At 40.3% G+C, this 23535-nt stretch overlaps 1 protein-coding gene across 1 annotated transcript in view; it reads right to left on the bottom strand.

The window, feature by feature from the left end:
* Positions 1 to 23535, bottom strand: part of CNTNAP5 (contactin associated protein like 5) — a 697937-nt gene that overhangs the window by 480583 nt on the left and 193819 nt on the right. Inside the window, exon 6 of the mRNA XM_021716185.1 lies at positions 16916 to 17063. Within this exon, the coding sequence (XP_021571860.1) occupies positions 16916 to 17063 (148 nt within the window). The remainder of the gene's footprint in view (positions 1 to 16915; positions 17064 to 23535) is intronic.

The raw sequence follows: 23535 nt of genomic DNA, 5'->3' as shown, positions 1-23535 counted from the left end.
TTCCTGATTCGTTCATTGGCCAACATGTCAGTGCGTCTCATGAGGACAAGCATTAGAAATGTATTGTGTGCCACATTCACACGTGAGAAATGAGCAAGTGACCCCTCGTGGTGCTTAGGCCAGAGTGTGATGCTACCTGCCTGTCCTCTGGCTTCACGCCACATCCCCTGCCCCATCCTTCAGAACGGACTGCCCACTCACAGTTGAGAGGGTCGAGTTCTTCCGTGTCTGCTCGGCCACTGGAGCTGTGATCCCTGCAGGACTCACATGTGCACATCAAGGCGGAGACGGGACACCCCCTCTAGTGAGCCTGGAATTAGCCTGGTGGGGAGTGGGAGCTTTCCTCCTAACAATACCAACACCTAACGAGCGCAACTCTTTGCCCGTCTAAGAAAACTCAGCTGAACACCCTGGACCTTTGCAGCATTAATTAAGTCACACAGGAAATACATCAGCCATTTCACAGATGGAGAAGCAGGCTAAAAATAGTTTTTAAGAAGGATTACACATCTCCCCAACTGAATACTTAATACTTCCCCCAGACAGAAAGGAAATACTCAGTATTCTCAACTTCACTTGGATAAAGTCGATTTAAAATGATAATAATAAAGACCCACATTTTTATATGGCTGCTAGTAACAAAAAAGAACTGATTGTATGCTGGTTTTTCCTCATTGTGTAGTATTGTCACCACTCTGTCCCAATCATCTCATTTTGAATTTAATGAGCAGCATGAGGTCTGACTATGGACATCGAGATCTTCATTTGTGTTGTACAAGCAACTTTATAGATTCTTTTTAGAAATTTTTTAAAAAGGAAAATAAGAAAATGTTTTGAAAGGTGCATAAAGGGTAAAGATGGGATCTCACAGGCTGATGAAAAAATATGTGATCACTTCATGTGTAGTTGCAAAGACACCAAGAAAATTACTAACAAAACTAAATATGTTTTCTATATTCTCTACCAGTTTCTCTGAGACATTCATGGAGACTTCTTCCTCCGGATAATCTATTCCCCCGGAGAAAAGGAACTACATAATTAGCACATATTACCTAATTTAATGTCCTTAACAGCCCTGCAAGTTCTGTATTTTTTGTCCTTCCATTGATAAGGTGGAAAATCCAAAGTTCAGAAATATGATCAATCGTTCCTGAAGGCAAACACAAGGTAATGAGCTGTTTGACACCGAAGCAGGAAAACAAAAACCAACTTAAAGAAAGGACGATGTAGTGGCAAATGTCAGGGGAGGGAGGTGGGATTAGTAGTTGAGGGAAACTGCTAGGGGAGGGAGGGGCACACCTCATCAACAAGGGCACCTGCATGATCAATGCTTATATACCTAACCCTGAATTGTACCCCACATCTTTATAATAAAAATTTTAAAAAAAGAAAGGATGATGTAAATAGACAGTTTTCTTCTTCTTCATGCTGATCTCAAGCTCCTTGGGGTTCTTGCTCTTCAGCACTTGTTCTTTCTCTTGCAGACCAAGTATACTCAGAGCCAAGGCTCTTCTCGGGAGGGGTAGCAGAACCACACACGTCTAGGAGGTTTCTTCGGGGCAGAAGTACAGTGCCCTCTCTGTCCCCGTTGTCTTCCCAAAGCACAAACACTTTTAGTCCATTTTTGTGGACTCACTTCACTCATACATTCAAGCTTGACAAAGGTCCCCGTTTGTAACAGTGAATCAGCAAAACACGAACATATCTAACTCCATTTTTGCTGAAAAGGCTTTCACCCGTGTTTGCACATAAAGAATAATTTTAAAACACTGAAAAGATAACACACGAACAATTATGCAGCTGCCGAGACTAACTCTGGGAAAAAGAGGATGATGTACCCTAACTAAGTCTGGTTAAAGGTTTAAAGGAACACTGTGACCTGACTAAGGACAAAGACGTTTCCCAACCTCTTTGGACCCTTGTCCAGATGTCTGCGGTTGTCAGTCACCTCGATTCCAACCCTTGCACACAGCTTTCCACGAGCTGTTTTCCCTTAAAAATTGCACTCTAATCAGCCGGAGGAACTCAAGATGGATTTGGGGACATTAGGCTGCCATCTCCTCAGATTGCCAGCTCTCGAATAAATCTATTTTCCTTTCACCAATTCTTGTCTCTTGAGTCTGGCTTTCGAGCAATGAGCACGCCCGCCCGAGCTGGGTAACATGCTTTTAAGGACTCAGCTAGAGAGAGCAAATGCTCAATCTCCCATCGGTGGAAAGAAGGCAAGCAAAGTGTATTGGGGGAGCCTAGCGGAAGGGTGATTAAGGCTTTCTAGGGTGGAGCAGGGGCCAGCAAGGTAGGCAAGGGCAAGGATTCTCAGGAGTCCTGAGAGAAGAGGGGCAAGCAGGCCAGTGAAGTGCAGCAGGTGCGGCAGGGGGAGATAGCTGGGGGGTGAAGGGAGTCGTGAGGGCAGTGGCAGCAGAGGGAAGAAGCTGTGTGTTCAAAGCAAGAGGGAGAGACAGCCTGGGGTCCCGTCTAGGATCCACCAGGAAGCAGACTTGTTGGAATGTAGTGCGCAGCGCTAGACACACCAGGGAGCTTGTTCGAAGCACAGGATTCAGGACCTCAGCGCAGACCGACTGAATCAGAAACTCTAGGTATGGAACCCAACAACCAGTGTGTTAAGGAACGTGCTAGGTGATTCCAACACTTGCTGAGGTTTGAAGCTCTGTGCTGAAGGGGGGGATGCCAAGAGCATGAGGGTGTCAACAGGCTGGGGATAGAACAGGGGTCTCATGATGGAGGGTTCTATTAAAAAATAAAACAATATGGGTTTCAATATGCCCCAGAAGTCAAAAGAGAAATAGCCATTAAAGCATTCAAAGCAGAGAAAATGCACGGTCAGTTCTGGGTTTTAGAAAGAGTTCTCTGTTGTTTAGAAAACTCATCAGATTCCTTGCATAGTCAGTCCTCATTGTAATCCTGGCTACCCATCCCACCGTTTCTCAGCAGAATTACCTAATTTTGTTGTCTCTTATCAAGGTAATATGATCCCTTGGGGTTTCTCCCCTGACATTAATACATAGTGGTCGTTTCTCAGAAGTCTTTATGTTATCTACAAAGCTCATGACCCAGAGCACAGCTGTTAGGTATTTACTTCCCGGAGTGGACAATTCCTCCCTCTTTCTCAAAATCGATTTTTAAGATCTCATTATTGCAAACTCAATTCAATTCAATTCGTGGTTTGTTAAGATGATGATACATTGGCAGATTTCTCTAGAATGAGAAAAACAGGCCAATAACGTCTTCAAGAGTCCCAGAGATGAGGGCTGGTCCTGCAGCTCACAACCTCCCCTTCTGGGTGGTGACACAGCCAGCACGCGCACCCCCATCCCGGCAGTACCGAGAAATGCCAGCGCTGGCCAGCTTCCCAACGGGTCCATAATTGCTGACCTGGCTGTCACAGCTTGTTTTCTGAGAAAGACAGGGTTCTGGAGGCATATTCTGGCATATCTGATGGATGTTGATAGCTTGTCAACAAACCAGCTAAAAAAAGGGTTTCACTGAATAAAAGATTCCAGGCTCGAATCCCCCAGTGAGCTGGTGAGGATCTTGTGTGGGTCCGTGACAAGGAGCCTGTTTTCTCACCGGCTGGAGAGCCAGAGCTCAAAGTTGACAGGAGAAACTATCGATTCACCCTGAGACAATTAGTCCCACTTGGACTCTTCAGTTGTTCCCAGTAAACATGATTTCCAATACAATTACATTTTGAAGCTTATGTCATGATACATTATATAAGAAAAATGATTATTATTCAGACCATACGCTTGCACTGAAGACCCAAGGGCTTTGGCTAGCAATCCACAAACCACCAAGGTTTCCACAGTCAGCTCAAGTTTGCACAAATTTCCCTACCAATTCTGTGATGATGCCAGCCCTTATAAGAAACTCTGATACCTCAGATGAACTATGAAAACAATGAAAGTTTCCAAAGCTAACTGTGACAATGCCTAAGAATAGCTTTCCTTTCAAAATTCCTGACATTCCAGTGTATGATACTGCATGATAAAACAGGATGGGTCTCCAGAAGACAACATAAAAAACAATCAAAGTACAAAAACAATCAAAACTCTCCATTCCTGTACTAACCTCAGCAGATACCCATTTTAGTTCTGACAGTCAGACCTGCCTTCTCATAAAGCCTAGGTTTGGGGGATACTTCAGATATGTAGACATCTTTGTGAGCATACTTAAAATTTGTAGCTCAGTTGAACAATTCACTAACTACAAATATTACACCAAAATAATGTATTCATTTTACAGAAAACTCATAGTCGATATCCTTTCATTCATTACTGCTATGTTCACTGACAGGTATTGGGCATATTCTGTACTCTTTGGGTCACTGTACTGAGCTCTAAGATGCAAATATCACAAAGACTCAGCCCATGCCATCCAAGGACTCACACACACAAACAGTGACACAGGAAATGCATCGCTGTGGTCCACAGAAGGATGAGACGCAGGGAAGCATGATTGTGGTCGCTACAACTTGTTACCCAAATAGAAACTCATGGGAGTGAAAAGAGGTGTTACAAAGAACTGAACTGGGGTGACAAACATGGACTGGGTCTGTAAGGAACAAGTTTACATACAGTTGACCCAAGTGAAAGGCACAGGGAAGGCAGTGAGAAGAAGGGATCACCGCCACTAAGGTATAGACAGGCTAACACAAGGTTTCACTAAGGGGATCCTGTTTCGCTAATCTTATTCACACGTTCATCAAAGGAAAGGAACAATGGAGGCAACCAGCTGACATCAAGCAGCCAGTCCTTGTTGTGAAAGTGCCGGCTCAGTGGCTCAGCCTGTAATCTCGCACCCGCAGGTTCGAGACCCACCTGGGCAACTTGGCGAGACCTCATCTCTACAATAAACCGAAAAATTAGCCAGGTGTGGTAGCGCGCATCTGTCGTTCCAGCTACTTGGAAGGCCGAGGCGGAAGACTCACCAGAGCCCAGCAGGTCGAAGCTGCGGTGGCCATGAGTGTGCCACTGCACTCCAGTATGGGTGACAGAGTGAGACTCCAACTCAAAAAAAAAAAAAATGAAATGAAATTAAAAAGAAAATAAAAAGAAAGAAAGTGACATAAGACACTGATGAGCCGCCCCTGGCTTCTGAGATCATCAGTAGTCTTCAGTCGCCCCGTTGACACAACTGCTCCCTGAGAAGATGTTCACAGGATAAGAGACATCATCCTATTTAAGTAGCCATGTCTACAGGGAAACACATGAACAGACAGGTCATGCTGAGTTCCCCTCCGTTTATCATCAGTAGATCATACCCTCTGTCCTTCAATCACACTTCTGCATCACTGTCCATAAAATTCGTTTCCTCCGTTTCTTTGAGACTTCTCTAAATCATCCCATGTCAAGTAAAACTTACATTAAGTAAATTTATATGCTTTTCTCTAGTTAAGAAAAAAAATAGCAATGTCAAAACTGAAGAAGAGAGCTGCCATTTTTTTCCCTTGGCTACTAGTTGGTATTTTTTTTTTTTTTTAATAAAAAGATGTACCATGGTTTTATGTTTGAGGGAAGTAAAACACTCTTTGTTAATGATTCTACCTGGGCACAAGCTAAGGAAATTCGTTCTGGGAGGCAGTGGGGAGTCACAATAAACCATTCCAGGGACCACTCCAGTAGGGAGTAAACATAACACAGATTGCTAGAGGCAAGGCTTTGACGCTTTTGTGGAAACCCATTGCTGCTTAAAGTGGTTGCTTTAACGATTAGGTCATTTTCCCTTTCAAGGTTTCTTTTAAAATCACCACCATTAACATGCTGGTTGTGGGAATCAGAGCGGTATAGTCAGTCAGAACACACACTGGGCAGCAGGGCGTTAATCCACTAGGAAAAATTGCTGTCTGTGAGTTTTTCTCTTTTTTCCCAGCCTTACCAAAGACTTGGTTTTCGAAACCTCTGTACTTATGAGCATTTATGTCTCTGCCTTTTGCAGCTTCTGAAAATCTGTGGGTTCCTAATGGGCAAGGATTGTCTTATTTATTTTTATCTCTCCAAAGCCTAGCAGGAAGGGGTTACTGAGTAATGCCTATTGACTGTTGAAGGGACATTCAGATCTTCCATCAGTAAAAAAATTATAAATAAATCATTGATTTAAGAGAGGCGATCACAGTATTTTTTTAATTTAATGTGTTGTTATTCCACATATATGTACATTTGCCTCTTTGTGGAAGACGATTTTCAGCCATTCCTATGTGAACTAAGAGAATGAGGGGGAGACGATCTCATCCATTGATTAACCTAATTTTAAGATATTCCTGGGCCTCAGAATCAGGGAACTGCAATGAATCTTGCATTGTGGTGACTCTTCTAGTTACAAAACACAATGATCTCCAAAGTGGGTATCACATCTCACACTGGACTCCAAGCCCCCGAGTTTGACTGCTGCCGTCCTGTCCCTCCAGACTCTAGGGTAGACACAGCTATGACCCCGGCTTCCCGAAGTTCCCTATGACAGGGCCATATGGGCCTTAGCTCACCAAAGGTGAAATTTCCAACTCTGTGGCCTCTACCATGTAGGACAAATGGCCCCAGATGATGAGAACAACAACAGAGAGGGCAGCTTGGATGACAAGGAGATTTATCTGGGGAAGAAGAATGTGAGTTCAGCTCTGAGGCTGATGAATTTTGGATGATGCCACTTGGCAGTAATTCACCAAAGAGGAAGACGGTCTTGTGTGGGAAGGGAGCAACCTGAGGTGTAAAATGATGGCCATCATTCTTAATGAGGCTGGGAAGCCTGGCAGCATCATTTTACTTTATCAGAATTTATAACGCTTTCTAAAATTAATTAGCATCCCACATGTAAGGAAATTCAAATAGAAGCCCCCGGACAGAACTCCAGGGAGCCTAAAGCCTCCAGATGGTCTGGTGAAGGTGTTGAAACCCTTCGGAACCTGGCATGTAAAAAAGCTGACCTCCCTCTCAGAGGTAGAGATGAAGTATGGTCCTGAACAAGAAAAGAAGAAGAAATGGAGGGAGGTTTGACGAGCAGCTTAAGTATATGATGAGAGGGAAGGGGGGAGGATACAAATTATATATGATGAAGGTAATAATGGTCATAGCTAACAATTTTTGAGAGCTTGCCATATGCAAAGCGTATTTGAAGCAACCGCATGCATGAAGCAAGCACTATTGTTAACTCTCTTTTCATAGAAAAGGAGGCTGATGTCAACAGAGGATCCAAGATTGACCAAGCCAATGACACAGTCAGTAGATGGTAAAGTCACGTTTCTGTCTCTTGTGGTTTGAGTTCAGAGCCCATGTATTTAATGTCACACTGACTTTAAAAGTGTTCAGGTTTCACTGAAAATCCTTAAGATTAGCAATCACAAACATAACAGTGCAGACTAAGAATGAACTATCAGAATTATATTAGATGTGACATTTGAGACACTAGCTTTTAAATTCTGGCTTCCCATCACAAAGACTAAGACACAACCACAAAAATATTTACATGAATACTGGAGACTTTACCCACAGAGTACGATTTAATTGAAGTGTAGCCAGATTTTAGGTATAGAAAACTATATACATCTCAAGGTGATCCTTAGGTAGAATCAAGTCTGAGAATTCAGAGAAAGGATAGAAGCATGGATGTATGGTCATCCAGGAGTTAAATTTCATTTCTGGAGCATCTTAGCTCCATATGCTTAGGAACTGTAAGTTTCTACATTTGGTGTTGTGAATAAAAAATTAGTCTGGATATTAGACAAGTGATTAGGATGCATTCCTTCAAACACAACTTTAGCTGCCTATATCTGGCAATCTGGATGATAGATGACATCATAGAAAGCCCCCAAATACAGAAACAATGCAGACCTGAGAACAAATCTTGCCTCAGAAGAATTCTACTGGTAGTGTGACTTTGAGGAAGATGTTCATTCAACAAAGTCAATTACTATTGATTGAAATGGGCCTTACTCTGTGCTGAGTACTGGGTATCTAAATACATATGGTTCTTGGTTTTATGGCACTCATAACTGGGTAGGTGAGACAGGTAATTCACAATGAAATAAGCTTGTAAACAAGTATTTTAGATAGATAGATAAATAGATAGATGATAGATAATAGACAGATATATCCATCTACATTTGGTGATAAATGCTGTGAAGGGAAATAATGGTAGGTTTACAAGATAGAAAAAATATACCATACCCAAGAGTATCAATTGACTCCTCTTTGAGAAGAAAAGGATAGTAAAGCCGATGCTGATTAAGAGTGGAGCTTCAGAAGATTGGCAGAGAGAGCATGATCCAGACAGAGAGAGCAATAGCCTCTGCAGAGGTCCTGAGAGAGCAGAAAGCTTGGCACGACAGAGGACAAGGCAGATAGCCGATCAGACTTGAGTCCAGATAGGAAGGGAGTCATTGCTGGAGGCTGAGGCTGATGCAGTTGTAAGAGACCAGACTCTGCAGGGCCTCTGCTCCATGCACAGGAGTTTGGATGTTTCCCTATAAGTGCAATCACAGGTTGTTGCAAAGTTTTCAGTAGGCAGTGGCTCAACTCTGTATTTTACGATGACCCTGCTGGCTGTAGCAGGGATAACGGACTGAAAGAAGGGATGAGTGTAAGTGACTTGCTAAGTTAAAAACTCAGGTGACAGAAGATATAATTGAACTAGGCTGGGGACTATGAAAATGAGCAGAAACAGACATATTAGTGTTGATTTTTGAAGGGAATACTGAAATAACTTGCTGATGAACTGGCCGTGGAAAGTAAGGGAGGATGGAAATTACCAGAAAGACTTCCAGGTCTAGTTTGGGCAACTGGTGGTATTTATTGCGATGAGAAAGACCACAGGAAGAAAATACTTTGTGCAGCTGGGTGGTACATGTTATGCGCTCACTTTGAGATATGTTAAATTTGAGCTATTTGTGATATCATCAAATTGAGATATTGATGAGGCAAACGAGTATCTATTTTTGAAGCTCAGAAAAAATATCTGGCTTAGGACAAAAATGACTTAGCTTTTCTAAAAGTCACTTCACCTGTATAAATTTCCACTTTCTTTTCTATAGTTTATAGGAATAATAGTTTCTGTCTTGAAAAATTGCTGTGAGGTTTGGAGTGTGTGCTGCACAATATTATGCATACTAAATGCCAGGAGGTAGGGAAGTTGAGAATGATAACAGCATTTCTATTGGCAAATACTAAGTTAACAAAGGAAAAGTTGCCACCAACAGGGAAGATACTGGCTCTCTCCTCCAGAAAGGATCTCATTTATCACAATCAGGAGAGTAGTCCTCCTCTCTATCTCTTCTTTCTTGCAGTCTCTATGGGAGATGCCTTATTTCACACAATTGTATACTGACATCTTTATTTAAAATGTACATATTCCTATCCCCTCCTCAATGCTATAGCGGGACCCATGTCTTTTATTTACTTTCTTCACCTGGATAAGCATATTTAGTCAAAGATGATCAATTTGACTGCAGAGGTGACATGGGAGGAACAAAAATTGTAATGAAGGAAGTCTTTGATAATTCTCATGAGAAATAGCATAGTAAGCTGGACCGTCAGATATTCACTCTGTAATAGCCAGAATGGACTTGACATTTATCAATAAAAAGGTATGACTTTCTTGGCATAACTATCTGTAAGGATGTTAAAATCATTTTCTTAGCTTATGATGAAATTATTTACTATATGGAAGTTTTTAGCAGTAGTAACCTTAATATGAGAAGCTTTTGTGTTCTGGTCTTTATAGGAGGCAGTGGCAGATGGGCATTCTGTCTCATTCTTGGACGTAGAAGGAGCGACCCTGGAGATGGAAGAAAGCTGAGACTCCAGAGCCTATGACAAAGAAAGTGAGGATCACAGCAGACACACATCTTTATTTAGAATGAACATATTCCTATCCCCTCCTCAATGCTATAGCAGAATCCATGTCCTTTATTTACTTCGTTCACCTGGATAAGCATGTTTAGTCAAAGACAATCAATTTGACCACAGAGGTGACATGGGAGGAAAAAAAAATGTAATGGCAGAAGTCTTTGATAATTCTCATGAGAAAATAAAGTAGCAAGCTGGATTGTCAGATATCCACCCCATCTGTAATAGCCAGATTGGACTATCTGACCTGAATCTGAGGGGGAAGGAGTCCTTGCCCATGGCAGGGTATGGTTAATATTTCCCTCAGAAAACAATATGCTGTGGTGACAGAGGGATTTCCTGTATGGGTATGTACCTACTCTAGTACAAGCTGTCACTTCCTAAGCATGAACTAATCGCTAATACTCTGCTAAATGCTTTATATATAATAACTCAAATTATAGAGGTAGTCTTTAAAGTGATTATCACAATCACTTGCAGATGAAGAAACGTAAGTTCAAAGAAGCCAAGCGTATTTTCTAGAAGGCACATCTTTTTAAGGGCAGGCCACCTGGTTAGGTCACATTTGAGTGCACAAAAGGAATCTGTTGCTCCAGACTTTATTGTGACCACCCCAAAATGGCACTGGGTCATGAGAGCAGCAGAAGCCTTGGTAAAGTGGAACAGGTATTTATAAGAGATTTTATAAGAAGGAATGCAGTGGGTTTTACTTGTAGTGATTTTAAAACAGAATATATCAGAATAGACTTACAAGGTTCCAAAGACCCTTAATTTGAAAACTGGAACCACAAACAATCTCAATGGTTTAACAACAAAAGGTGTGATATAGTTTTAAAAACCAATGTACATAGAAACATTCTGATAAACTCATACACTTCCATACCTGCTCGGTGTGTGTGTGTGTGTGTGTGTGTGTGTGTGTGTGTGTGTGTGTGTGTGTAAGAAAGGAGGCCACCTATTAGAAAGAATACTGTAATTTTAAAAAATCTTTCAAAAATTAAATGATCACTTATTAAATATTCCTAGAGTATACAGCAGGAGTCAAACACTGATCTGGTCTCACAGGACATGATCATAACTTTATGATTGGGCAGAAAAGCACCACGTAAAATTAACACAACAAGATAAGACCTGGTATTGAAGCAGAACCATGAAAGAGAGTCCTATGGCAAGGTCTGCAAGCCAGAAAGACCTTAAAAGTAGGTATATCTGAGTTGGACAGGGAATGATGTCCTCCTGGTGAGGAATTGGATGGCATTGCCAAAAAGGCAGCAACTAACACACCAACAGGGAACTGTACAAGTACACAGAGTGGAAGTAGAGTCAGGGATGCAGGAAATGAAAGCAGGTAGAGCACAAAAGTACTTGCGAGCACAAAGGTACTCTTTTTCGCTTCTCTCAGAAAGGTCTAGAGAGCAAGGAGACCGCCAGAGCAGCTCCTGACCACCAGTGAGCGAGGTAAGGAAAGATCACAAACTTTACTAAAGTTAGGCAGGCAAAGGCACACCCAAGTGCAATCAGCAGGACAGAGTAGCTGGGACTGCAAAGCGAATCTACAGACACGGGACTTTTAAGCCAGGACTGGAGAAAGAAGAGAAAGAGAGACAAGCAAAACACAATACAACAAAACAAAAACCTCCGTTTGGGGCAGACACCGTCATGCTGACAGATGACTAAAAGAAAGCCAAACTCCTCAGTTCCTGATCGACTCTGACTTCTCCAGACTGGAAAGGGTAGGCTTTATTAGAAAGCAATTGAAGTCAAAGAGAAGTTAGAAAGAGTTAGGCTAGCTCATACCATGGATGACTTTACTCCTGCAGGTCAGACAAATTCTACTGTGAGCTCTGGAAGCAGGTGCAGACAGGGTGGGAAACACAAGAGCAAATATCTTCACCTCACATTTTCTCTTTCCTTGCTTCTTGTGCACTAAGCATCGCAAAATGATGTAGTTGTTGTCCTGCTTCCCCCTGTGCCAGTCCCCTGCTACCTGGAGCTGCCTTTGCCGGGGAAGTGACTATTCAGAGTTTGAGACTCAGCTACAGCAAATGACGCCATCTGACTCCTTCTGATGCAAACTATAACACTGGCTTACTTTCCCCTCCTTGCCCCCTTTGCAGATTTCTATTAGACACACGCAATCCCTTGCTGCATGTTTTTATTTGCATGCTTCTTATCCCATTCTAGACCATCAAAGATGCCAGTCATTCAATAAATATGGAGAGACACATTATGACTGGCTCCAGGTGACCCAGCAGATGCAGTTCTTGCCTTTGCGAAGTACAGATACAGGGGAGGCACATGTTACACAAGCAATTAAACAATTGACTGATAAAGTTAAATCATTAAAAATGCTTCAAAGTACAAACCTCAAGTATAGGGCTTATACACAGTCCAAAAAAAAAAAAAAAGGGTTTCATTTTCCCGTATATCCCTAGCACTTTGAATGATGATGGGTATCTTAAGTGTTAAATGAGTGTCATCAACTGAATGAATAAATGCTTGAGTAAATAAACATGCTGATTTTTCCAAAGTGTTAAAAGTTTAAGTTTTAAGAGAGTAAAAAGCTGTAAGATTTCAACCAATCTTCTATCAAACATACTCAGAGGGATTTTTGAGAAAAAGATTTATAAACTCATAAAAACAAAACTGATTCCCTAGAAACTGCGATGGGTTTATTAGCAAATAATTACAGATGAATCTAGCTGCCTAAACTAAGAGAACAAGGTTGGACTGATAGATGTATGCAAGCATTCAACAAATATGTATTAAGTGCCTGCTTGTGTCTATCGGGTGCTGACGCTTAGTAGTCCAAGGTGCCTGATCTCATCCTACTTATAGCCTATTTAAGGGACTTGAGGAGGCAAAAAACAAACAAGTAAGAAAAAACAAACCAATGAGATTCTGGTTTGTTGTGGGCACCACAAAGAAAGTGAAAATACATCACATAACCATGGGCAGGTGTTGAGTGCATATAGGAGACAGGGCAGTTGACTTTGGAAGGAGGATCAGGGTGGTAGCATTAGAATTAAGAACCACAGTAGAAATTAGCTGGGTGTGGTGGCACATACCTGAGCAACAGATTGAGGCTCCAACTCAAAAAAAAGAATTACTTTGGCAGAAGAAGCCAACAACCGGGTACCTTCTGGGAAAGATTGTTCAATGAGAATTTTTACTTGCCAGTAAAGAGTTTCATTTTATTTTAAGTGAAGCAAGTAAGGAAATGTCATGCTTTTGTTTCTTCTTTATAAAGAGCACTTTTGGCAACTATACAAAAAAGTGAATTTGGGGAGATTGTGGTGGAAAAACAGGAACTCCAGGTAAGAGGCTCCTGAAAAACCCTAGGAGAGGCTTCTAGTAACAGAGGCAGGGAAAGTACATGGTTTTAGGACATGTTTCAGCGAAAGAAACTCGTAAGTCATTACTGTGAACTGTAAAATGTTGTACAGGACCAGAGGTTACAAAAAAGGAGGAACCCAGGCTGCTTCTTAGGACTTTGCAGAAGCAAGAGGGTGGAGAGTGGTGTCGTTTACTGAGACGGAAAATGAAAAGGAGAAGGTTGCTGAGGGCGCTGGTCATCAAGAGTTCCATTTTGCTATATTAAATCTGAGATATGTATGATAGTCTCAAACGGAACTCTCGGGCGAGCAATTGCATATGTCATTCCGGAGGTCAGTTCAGGAGACACAGATGGGGGGCTGACCGGCATGTGGATGGTGTGTAAAGTTATGGAACTCCATAGATTCAGTGAGGCATGAAGTGTAGATGGAAAGTGGTCGGACTGAGATAGTGTCACCAAGCCCTATTGGGATAGTGTGAAAACTTTAACAGTTTTTTTTTCCTCTAGTCTCTTAGGAAAACTCTTAACAGAGCCTCTCTCGTTTCCGTCTGTGTAGGCACAGCTACTTGAAATGTCCAGCTCCCTGCCAGATATCAGAGAAAATCCAGACCCTCTGCAAAACCAACTTGGACTGGAATGGGCCAGTACAGACCAGCACTTGCCTTTCGCTTATTAACATGCCATTGTAATGCTAAAAATTCCTTCCTTTCCCTATAGCATGAGACAAAAAGAGAAGCATGTTCATGAACCACGCTTGCGTGTCCAAAACTCTACCCTGCTCGTGCTTGCATGCCCCCCTTGACTTCTTAAATATCCTGTTGCTCGGGGAGAAGAAGTTTTCAGAATGTGCATTCCCCTTGTTCATTCTTTGGCCCATCTAATAAAACCTGATTTTCTTTCCCAATTGGACATTCTTTTTTGCAACTAATAAAAAGTAAGAAAAGAACAAAGTTTACTGGTGACAATAACATCCTGAGAAAGCGTAGGAATAGAAAAGGAGGTGGGAGGAAAAGCCAGGTTTTTAAAATATGAACATGGCAGTTGGAACCAAATACTGCTGAGAGGTTGAGTGACGTGAGAAATGTGAAGTGACTTTGGATTTGTCTTCTTAGAGGTCACTGGTGATCTTGATTAAAGTTTCTCAGAGCATTCTACATTAGTCGGACTTCCTCCACAGAAGCAGGAACAATAAAATGCTTATATACACACATACATACATACACACATATACACACATATATATATACATATATATATATATGAAGATATTTATTGCAAAAAATTGGCTCAAGCAATTGTGGGCCTGGCTAAGCAAGTGTAAGATCTGCAGGGCAGACCATCTGCAGGGCGGACTGAAAACTCTCCAGCAGGAGATGGAGCTGCGATCTACAGGTGGAATTTCTCCTTCCTGGGGGAAATCTCAGTTCTGTTCTTGGAACCTTTCAACTGATTGAATTAGGCCCACCTAGACTATCTCAGAAATCTCCTTTACTTAAAGTCAAATGATTGTCGACATAAACCACATCACCTAGATTAGCCTGGCCAAGTGGACACATTAAACTGGATATCTAAAGATTTATAGGAATCAGCTGCAGAGCAAAGGGAAGTGAGCAGTTGGAGACTGAAACTGAAGAGAAATTTTAAAGAGAAACCATTTGTGAAGAGGAGGGAAGAGGAAAAGGAGAGGTAGCTGCTAGTTAGGGCCACGTGTTTTTTGTCATTGTTTTGCTTGCTAGTGTTTACAGTGAGGCTTTATGATCATAAGATTACTACAGTTACAAAAGGAAAAATGATAGTGCTGAATGGCAGGCTTGGATTCAACAAGCAAGCTGAGGCATTCGTTTTAGATAGAAACGGAGAGATGTGTTCTTCCTCCAGTCACTCCCAAAAGGACCAAAACACCATTGCTAGTGATTGAGTATCATAAGGCGCCTGCTTGAGCTTCATGAGAGAAAAGGACATTCTGTGCCCAACAACTCCTGGGGATGACTAACTTCCCATTACTGGCAAGATTCACCTGAGGGCAGTTTATCCCCTTAGAGGATGCCCGGGATCTGGGTCCTACGTGGAGAAAGGTAAGACTTGGGTCTCTCAAAGTCAGCTCTTAGCTTGGTCTGAATTTGGCTTTACTAGATCAATGAACTTCCTAAGACTGTAGAAAATATATATGTTATTGCGGGCAGTTTTCTGAGGAGAGAGTCCCTTGCCGCCTTCAGATTCTCAAAGGGTTCTATCACCAGAAAATGGTAGACATATGGCTCAAAAGTGTCATTCAGCCCTACAATGTGCAATTTCACTCGATGCTACAACTCTTTCTGGGCAAGCATACAGTGTGGCCGAACTGACCAGACTAGGAGAAAGCAAAAATATGAGGATACGTTAAAGAGTAATAAGAACCTTAGGTCAAAATAGATGACCAGCATAATAATATAAATAAGCTTTTTATTACAGCCTAAAGTTTCATGATGCGTTTAAAAATAAACCTTCTGGCAATGACAACTTGTGGTCAAAGAAGAAGTAGCATGAGAATCTGGAAGCCCCAGAGGTCTCGGGAAAGAACACATATACCCTTTTAGGTGTTCTGTGTCTTATGATGCAAAGGTTAAAGTGGAACGCAGTTCCTCACAGGCTTAATGATTTGTTGATGCATCTGTTCCGAAATACATTCTTTCTGAAAACGCTTCTTCGAGATAAATTCGGTCATTTCATCGGTAAATTTCCTCTGTACAGGATTTTATTTTCAGCAGTTACTCTATGTCCATAGTTTACCTGGAGACCTTGCTACCATTCAGCTTTTTGAGTCCCCATTTCCAGAAATCATAAACCAGTTTGTATGGGCTAGAGAAAGGGAAATGCGTTTTTTAGGCAATGCTTCCATTGATTCTGATGCAGGCATTCACTAAGGAAAACAAGGACAGACATGTCACCCGTTAGGCACTTCTGTGACCCAAACAGGAATCTACTTTACTAGTTTAGATGAAAATGTTCGGGATCAAATAACTTTACGCATTAGGAGTCAGTTGGGTATTAGCATATAAGCAGAATGTCACTGCTTAAGGCAGAAAAATAATGTATTATGATGCAATTTCAAGTTTCAGTACAAAGCCTTCAGGAAAGAATTATAAAGATAGGAACCTTCTCTGAATAATTTTATCCCTACTCTAGAGTGACCACCAGTTCTACCCATGCTTAAAATCTTCCTAATGTACAAAACAGAGCTCTACTTTAAAATTTAGTACAAACAATTCACAGATGAGTGAATGGAGTACAGTGTTTCAAGAGGGAAACATTCCATGAGTTACGCATGGTTGAAATGTTCCTTTTCCTCCTCTTCTGAAACAAGTCAAGAAGGAGAACTTTTTTCTCTTCGTGGCTTGAGGGCAATGGGGGAGTGTAGACTTTATAATAACTCATCCCACTTCTGGGGGAGAACTGAGCTTAAATAAGGACAAATAGTTGCTCAAGTCCCATGAGCTCTTCACTTCGAATTTTTTGTTGAGCCTTGATCACATTATCAGTTCTGTGTTCCTTTAGCCCTAAGTAGAAGACAAGGTTTTCCACTTTGGGGCTGAATTGTACATTTTCAATTATGTATACATGAGTTATTAAAGTCTAGAACTAACTTTGGAATAAGACTATTGTCATTCTCAACATAGAAAACGGATCTTCTGTGGACAATGCTACGCATATGCAGTGGTGTTAAATAGTATATGTGGGTACTTACTATAAGAACACCCGTAGACCTCAACTCTCATGCCAATCTTTCCACTTGGATTCCATCCCAGGGGTACAAAGCGAACAAACCGGGCTCGCACTGAGTGCAGTAGCTTGTGGTGCACCACGCTGTCAGCATTCATGTTTCCTGCAAAGGTCTAGAGAGAAAGGGAGACTCGGTGAGGTCTGTAATACCAAGGAATATTCATGGAAACCCATATATGTTGCTTCAGTCTTCCTGAGAAAAATCTTCAATTTCTCAGATATTTCAAATCAAACCTAACTTGGGTGCAAATCCTGCATTATGTATTGCGCTTTTTCAGAAACATGGCACATTATTTTTTTAAGCAATCTCCTTTTCCAATTTTATGACTGAAGCAATTCTAGCAAGTCCTAAGGCACGACACCTAAAAACTTTAGGAAGCTAATAATATGATAAAGTTTTGATGTTCCTAATGTTCATAGTCACTGTAGATGGGAGATGACTGACCATCTGCTTTCAAAAGGAAAGGCTTGTACTGAAGTAATGGTTACCACTAATTGAGGCCAATCACCATGCTAAGCACTTTCCATGGTCATCATCACCATTTTACGGATAAAAGCACTGAAGCCTGGTGAGAAAAAGAGGGAAGAAAAGAAAAAAATCTCCCAACTGCCCAATTGACTAGTAATTGGCCTGAGATTCAATTCCAAAGCTGTCCTGTTCCAAAGCCCATGATCTTTCTATGGCCACACACTCTCAAAGGAGTCCATTGTTAATTGTTACAGGAGAAACAAAGCACAACTCAGATTCATATGTTGCCATTTCCACATTTCCTTGTGAAGTTTAAGCAAAGGAACACACAGCACAGTAGCTCTTTGGTCCACTAACTTTATACTTATACTTATAGACTTCATTTGGATGAATGATTACTGGGGGATTTTATTTTTCCTGAAGATGGAATCCAAAGAGTCATACCTAATTTCTTTTTTGTAAAAATTGGAGTAGCGTATAGATAACAAAAATGTATCGCTTAAACCATTTTAAAGTAAACAATTCCGGAACATTAAGCACATTCACCTTGTTGTGCATCCATTACACTATCCATCCCCAGAACTTTTTCATCATCCTAATCATGCCTCACCTTAAGATGGCATGTCAGCTAACACACAGAATTGCTTGCCTCATTAAGAATAATCATCTACCTTCTCTTCAGCCTCAAGCATTCATAGATAAAACCTGCTTGCTGGTGTGCAATCAACACCAACCAATAAAAAAGAAGAACAATTACTTTCTCAAATGGCCAACGTGAACACCAAGTAAGAGGACTTTGTTTATTTAACACAATAGAATTTCAAAGACTCCCCCACTTTAATCTCGACAATATTTTCACACCTGTGAAGCTAGATTATTTTAAATAATCTCTGACATTTGTAAACACACACGATCTAATAGCTCTGAAATGAGGCAATTGATATCATTATTATTAGGTATCATAAAGTGGCTTATAAAGCAGGAAGAGGCGCTCTTTCTATTTTGCACCTACGCCTGCAACTAAATTATTGTGTAAGCGAGCGACTTGGTAAAGAAAAAATTATCAGGATTCAAATTAAACATTTCAGCTCACATCATTGTCAAGGATTTGGCCGTCTTCTCTTTATCCAGTGAATGATTTTATTTGAGAGAATTTTTCTCCCACATGCCCTGCTCCCAGCTTTGGAAACTGGCACAAGTATAAGGCAGACTTCCATGCTTCCCTCGCCTAGAAACTCCTGTGCAGTTTAGTTCTTTTAAAATTTCCTTTTGACCATATCACTTTCATAGATGTAAGAGGAAAGAAAGGAGATAGGTTCTGGTGACTCCTCACTGTGTCATAATAGAGTGAAGATATTTCATGTTTTTCTACAACCTAACTGGAGAACCTTCTGTTTAGCACACTAATCCTCCACTCATTGTGTGCCACAACCCACCTTCCTGAGCATGTAAAATCCATAGGTCTGTAGCATTATTTATCTAACATAAATGTGCAACAAAAACTTACACTGAAAGTGACAAGGTGCCCCCTTTTGGAGTCTGTGTAATTTTTAGACTAATTATATCTTAAAACAAGGTTTAAAGTTTTTTGGGGTTTTTTTTTTTTTGAGTTGGAGTCTCACTCTGTCGCCCAGACTGGAGTGCAGTGGCCGCTCTCTCGGCCACCGCAGTCTCGACCTGCTGGGCTCCGGCGATCCTTCCGCCTCAGCCTTCCGAGTAGCTGGAATTACAGGCATGCGTTACCACACACGGCTGATTTTTTGATTTATTGGAGAGATGAGGTCTCGCTGCCCAGGTGGCTCTCAAACCCGCGAGCTCAGGCAATCCACTCACCTCAGCGTCCCAAAGGTGCGGGATTACAGGCTGAGCCACTGAGCCCGGCTAAGGTTTAAAGTTTGATTGCACACTCCAGATAAAAATATTTATTTATGATCTGAGAATGTTTTATATAAGGGTATCCCCTAACTCGTATATGGTAATGATCTGATGAGAAGAATTCTGGATTCTCAGTCAAAGAAAGTAGCACCCTGGCATAACTGTATTACACTGGGCAAGTAACTTTCTCATTTTTTCTGTGTTTCACTATCTCAGAATCTCACTGTCACAAAGTCCATTTGCAGTTTCATAGTCTCAGAGTCTCAGAGGTTCAAGTGCAAGAAGGGCCAAGGTTGTAGTTTTGAGATTCCAAAGTTTTCAATGCCTGGTCCCAGGGCCCTCCAGCAGCTAGCAGTTTAAAATCACCTCAAAACACTCAATGCTAGAAATAGACAGAATTTAAACAACACTTCAACCAGTCCCTCACTAAGCTCACTAGTAGATCAATCAGCCATTTAGCAATGCAGGAAGTTGTGGGATGAGAAAAATATCAAAGAAAGATCTTCCTGATATAAGTATGAAAGCCACCATCCTTCCCAATGCCATCTTAGTTGCTAAACATAACGTATGAATTAACAGTAAGAGTAACAACCGACTTCTTATCAGAAACGATGCAGACCAAAAAATGCTGAAAATAGGAAACTGTCATCCTAGCATTCTATTTCCAGTGATGGAGCTCAGAAAATGATACCCCAGAATAACGGCACTTTGACATGCTGGACGAAAGAAGCAGCCCCAAGTTCTCTCTGGCCTTCTCTCTTACCCCCGACTCCTGTCTCTCAATTCTCTGTCTCCCCAAAAGCACAGGGAGTTTCCTTATTACCTAGAAACCGGACTTGCCAAATAAGAACGCAATCTCCTTCAGTGACTTTCTTGAAATTTCATTAACTGGAGAAGGTTAAAATTATATTACAGGGAAGGGACTGAAAATTAAAGACCACAGCTAGAGCCCAGATCATCTTTGTCTCTGGTTCCATTCAGTTCTCCCCCCAGATTATTTACTAACCATTGTGTGAGTGCTGGGCCCATTTATTCCCCCCAAAATAACGTACTACTTCTCCAAAGGCCCACATTTCCCGTTTCTCTGTGAAGAAGAATATATAAGCATCTGGACCTCACTGGGTCATCGGGTAATTATTCTCTAGCAATTTTTCTGTGCTTATACACATCGAATAAATATGCATGATTTTTTTCTCCTATTAATCTGCCTATTGTCAGTTCATTTTCAGAGAACCTTTAGAAGGCAGAGGGAAAGCTTTCCCTTGACCCCTACACCAGCAAAAATAGCTTTTCAATATAAAGAGAAAATAAAACAATTTAATTTAAACAAAAACTAATATAATTTATTATCAAAAGATTCCCCCTAACTACCAGGAAATGTTAAATAAATGAATGAATAAATTCTGCAGGAAATTGATACCAGAAAGAATTTTTAGTGTACAGGAAGAAATGAAGGGCTCTTAATCCAACTACTGGGTATTTATACAAAGGAAAGGAAATCAGGATATGAAAGGGATACCACACTCGCATGTTTGTTGCAACACTATTTACAATAGCTAACACACAAAATCAACCTAAGCATTCATCAACAAATGTATGGATTAAGAAATGTTTTATGAACATCCAATGTAATACTATAAGAAAATGACTGACAGTGGTGGGAAACTATGGGGGTGGGAGGGGAAGGGAAATGGGATTAACGGAGGTAAATATCTGTCTGGGGATGGGGAGACACCTCTTATCAACAAGGGTGCCTGAACGAAGCATATTTGTATGCCTAACCCTTAACTGTACCCCACAATATCATAATAAAAAATATTGACTAAAAAAAATAAAAAATAAAAAAAAAATAAAGCTTCATCTTCTATGGAAAAAAAACCAAAAACACCAAAACAAAACACAAAAAAGCAAACAGACAAACAAAGAAATGTTTTATATATATATAAAACATACACACACACACACCCATACAAGTTGTGTGTAAGGGTGGGATGAAGACAGGTTGGCTAATGGTTACAAAGATAAAAGCAGATAGAAGGAGTAAGTTATAGTGTTCGATAGCATGGTAGGGTGGCTAAAATGAACAGTAATGTATTATATATTTCAAAATGGCTGGAAGAAATAATTTGAAATATTTGTAGCACTAAGAAATGATAAATGCTCCAGGTGATGACTTGATCATTATACATTCTATGCATGTATCAAATATCATATGAATCCTGTAAATGTGTACATTATATATTAACAAAAAATTCAAACAGAAAATCTATGAATAGCTATAAAAGACCATGTGTCATTCTTAAATGTTTTAAAAGTGAAAATGTATAGTTTAAATAAAAATAATGTATGGTAGTATGTATAATGCATGTAGAAGCAAAATATATGCTAACAAAAACATGAAGGATAGAAAGTACAGTAAATAGAATTTACTATTTGGGCAAAAAATCAGGAAAAATATAAAAGATTCAAATAGCACTATCAGCAAAATTGCTCTAATTGACATTCATAGAATACTCCATTCAACAACTGTAGTTTGTACATTGTTTTAAAATGTACATAGCATATTCACGGAGACTATATCTTACACAATAAATTAAGTCTCAATTGAAACCATATAGCTTGTTTTTTAACCACAATTAAAATAAATTAAGAATCAATAATAATAAATTCTCAGAAAAACCCTCAATTGTTTGGAAGTTAATTAACACATTTCTAAGTAACCCATAAGTCAAAGGAGAAATCAAAGTGAAAGCTAGGAAATAGTTTGAACTGCATAATGATAAATACACTACATAAAATCTGTGGGACACAGTCAAAGCAGACCTTAGAGAAAAATATATGGCTTTAGTGCTTTGTACATAAGAAGGAAACCATAACATTAAAAGTCTAATTTTCTACTCCCAGAAGCTAGCAAAACAGTAAATTATATTCAGATTGGAATATTACTTGGTAATAAAAAGTAACAAAGTACTGATTTCTATAACAACACATTAGCTGAGCAAAATAAAACAGTCATAAAGAGTGCTTACTGCACAACTCTATGCTTATAAACTTCTAGAATGGCAGAACTAAGCTCTAATGAGAGAAATCAGATGAACACATCTCCTGATGGTGTGAGGTGTGACTGCAAAGAACATTCATCAGCTCATTTAATGGCAGCATCCTTGCAAGGTGGGCAATCTTCATTATCTTCATTTTACAGACGAGAAAATCTAATTTTTGAGATCTTAAGGGAAATTATCAGAAACTGGGACTCGACTGTAGAGATGTTGATGGAAGTCTCCTGACCCTTCCACTTCATTCCCATTATCACCTCCATATGTAAGTAGAATCAGGTTACTGCAAATGAATGATTGTTGTGGCTGCATCATATCTACTATGTCCAAGGATCTCCTCCACACCAGCTACTCACTAGGTTCTTTGCATGTATTAATTCACTTTGTCCCACTTCTCATCAAGGAAGGTTTCAGCCAACATCCCCCCTCCCTAAAGGAGACACCCCCACACACATGCATTTAACACTTCCGAATTTGCAAAACATCTTGCAATTGTGTGGTCAGTTAAAATAGTGTCCCCAGTTCACCGGAGAGACCCTGATACTCAGAAAGATTAATGGTGTGACTATATTGCGATCAGCACAGGTCCTTTTCATTTACAATTCTAAGCTATAATATATATACTATTTCTCAGAAATCTGTTTGTTGTTTGTTTGTTTTCCCCAGCACTACCTTAAGTAGCAGTATACTAAATTTGACCACAGGCCTTGTATAGCTGTAATGAAATAAATGTTAATATTGCAGTTACTGTTAAGCATCATGCTTATGTTTTCTCAGATCACAGTGGAATAAAAATAAATCTCACTGCCAACAAGATTCACCCACAAGCCACAAAGATATAGACACTAAACAACATGTTACTAAACGATTTCTGGCTCGACACAGAAATCAAAACAGAAAAAAAAAGGTTTTTGGAAACAAACAAAAACAAAGACACATCTTATGAGATTCTCTGGGATGCCATGAAAAGAGTGTTAAGAGGAAAATTCATAGCATTGCACGTGCACATCAAGATAATAGAAAGATCACAAATAAACACCCTAATGTTACACCTAAGGGAGTTGGAAAGGCAAGATCATCTAAAGCCTAATTTTAGGAGAAAACTCCAGATGGTTAAAATAAAGTCACAACTGCAGGATATAGAAGACAAAAATATCATAGAAAGGATCAACAGGACAACAAGCT

This window comes from Carlito syrichta, unplaced genomic scaffold (assembly GCF_000164805.1).
Source record: "Carlito syrichta isolate Samal-C Ts95f unplaced genomic scaffold, Tarsius_syrichta-2.0.1 Scaffold308256, whole genome shotgun sequence".
Taxonomy (NCBI): Eukaryota; Metazoa; Chordata; class Mammalia; order Primates; family Tarsiidae; genus Carlito; species Carlito syrichta.
This window is presented reverse-complemented; position numbering and strand designations above follow the sequence as displayed.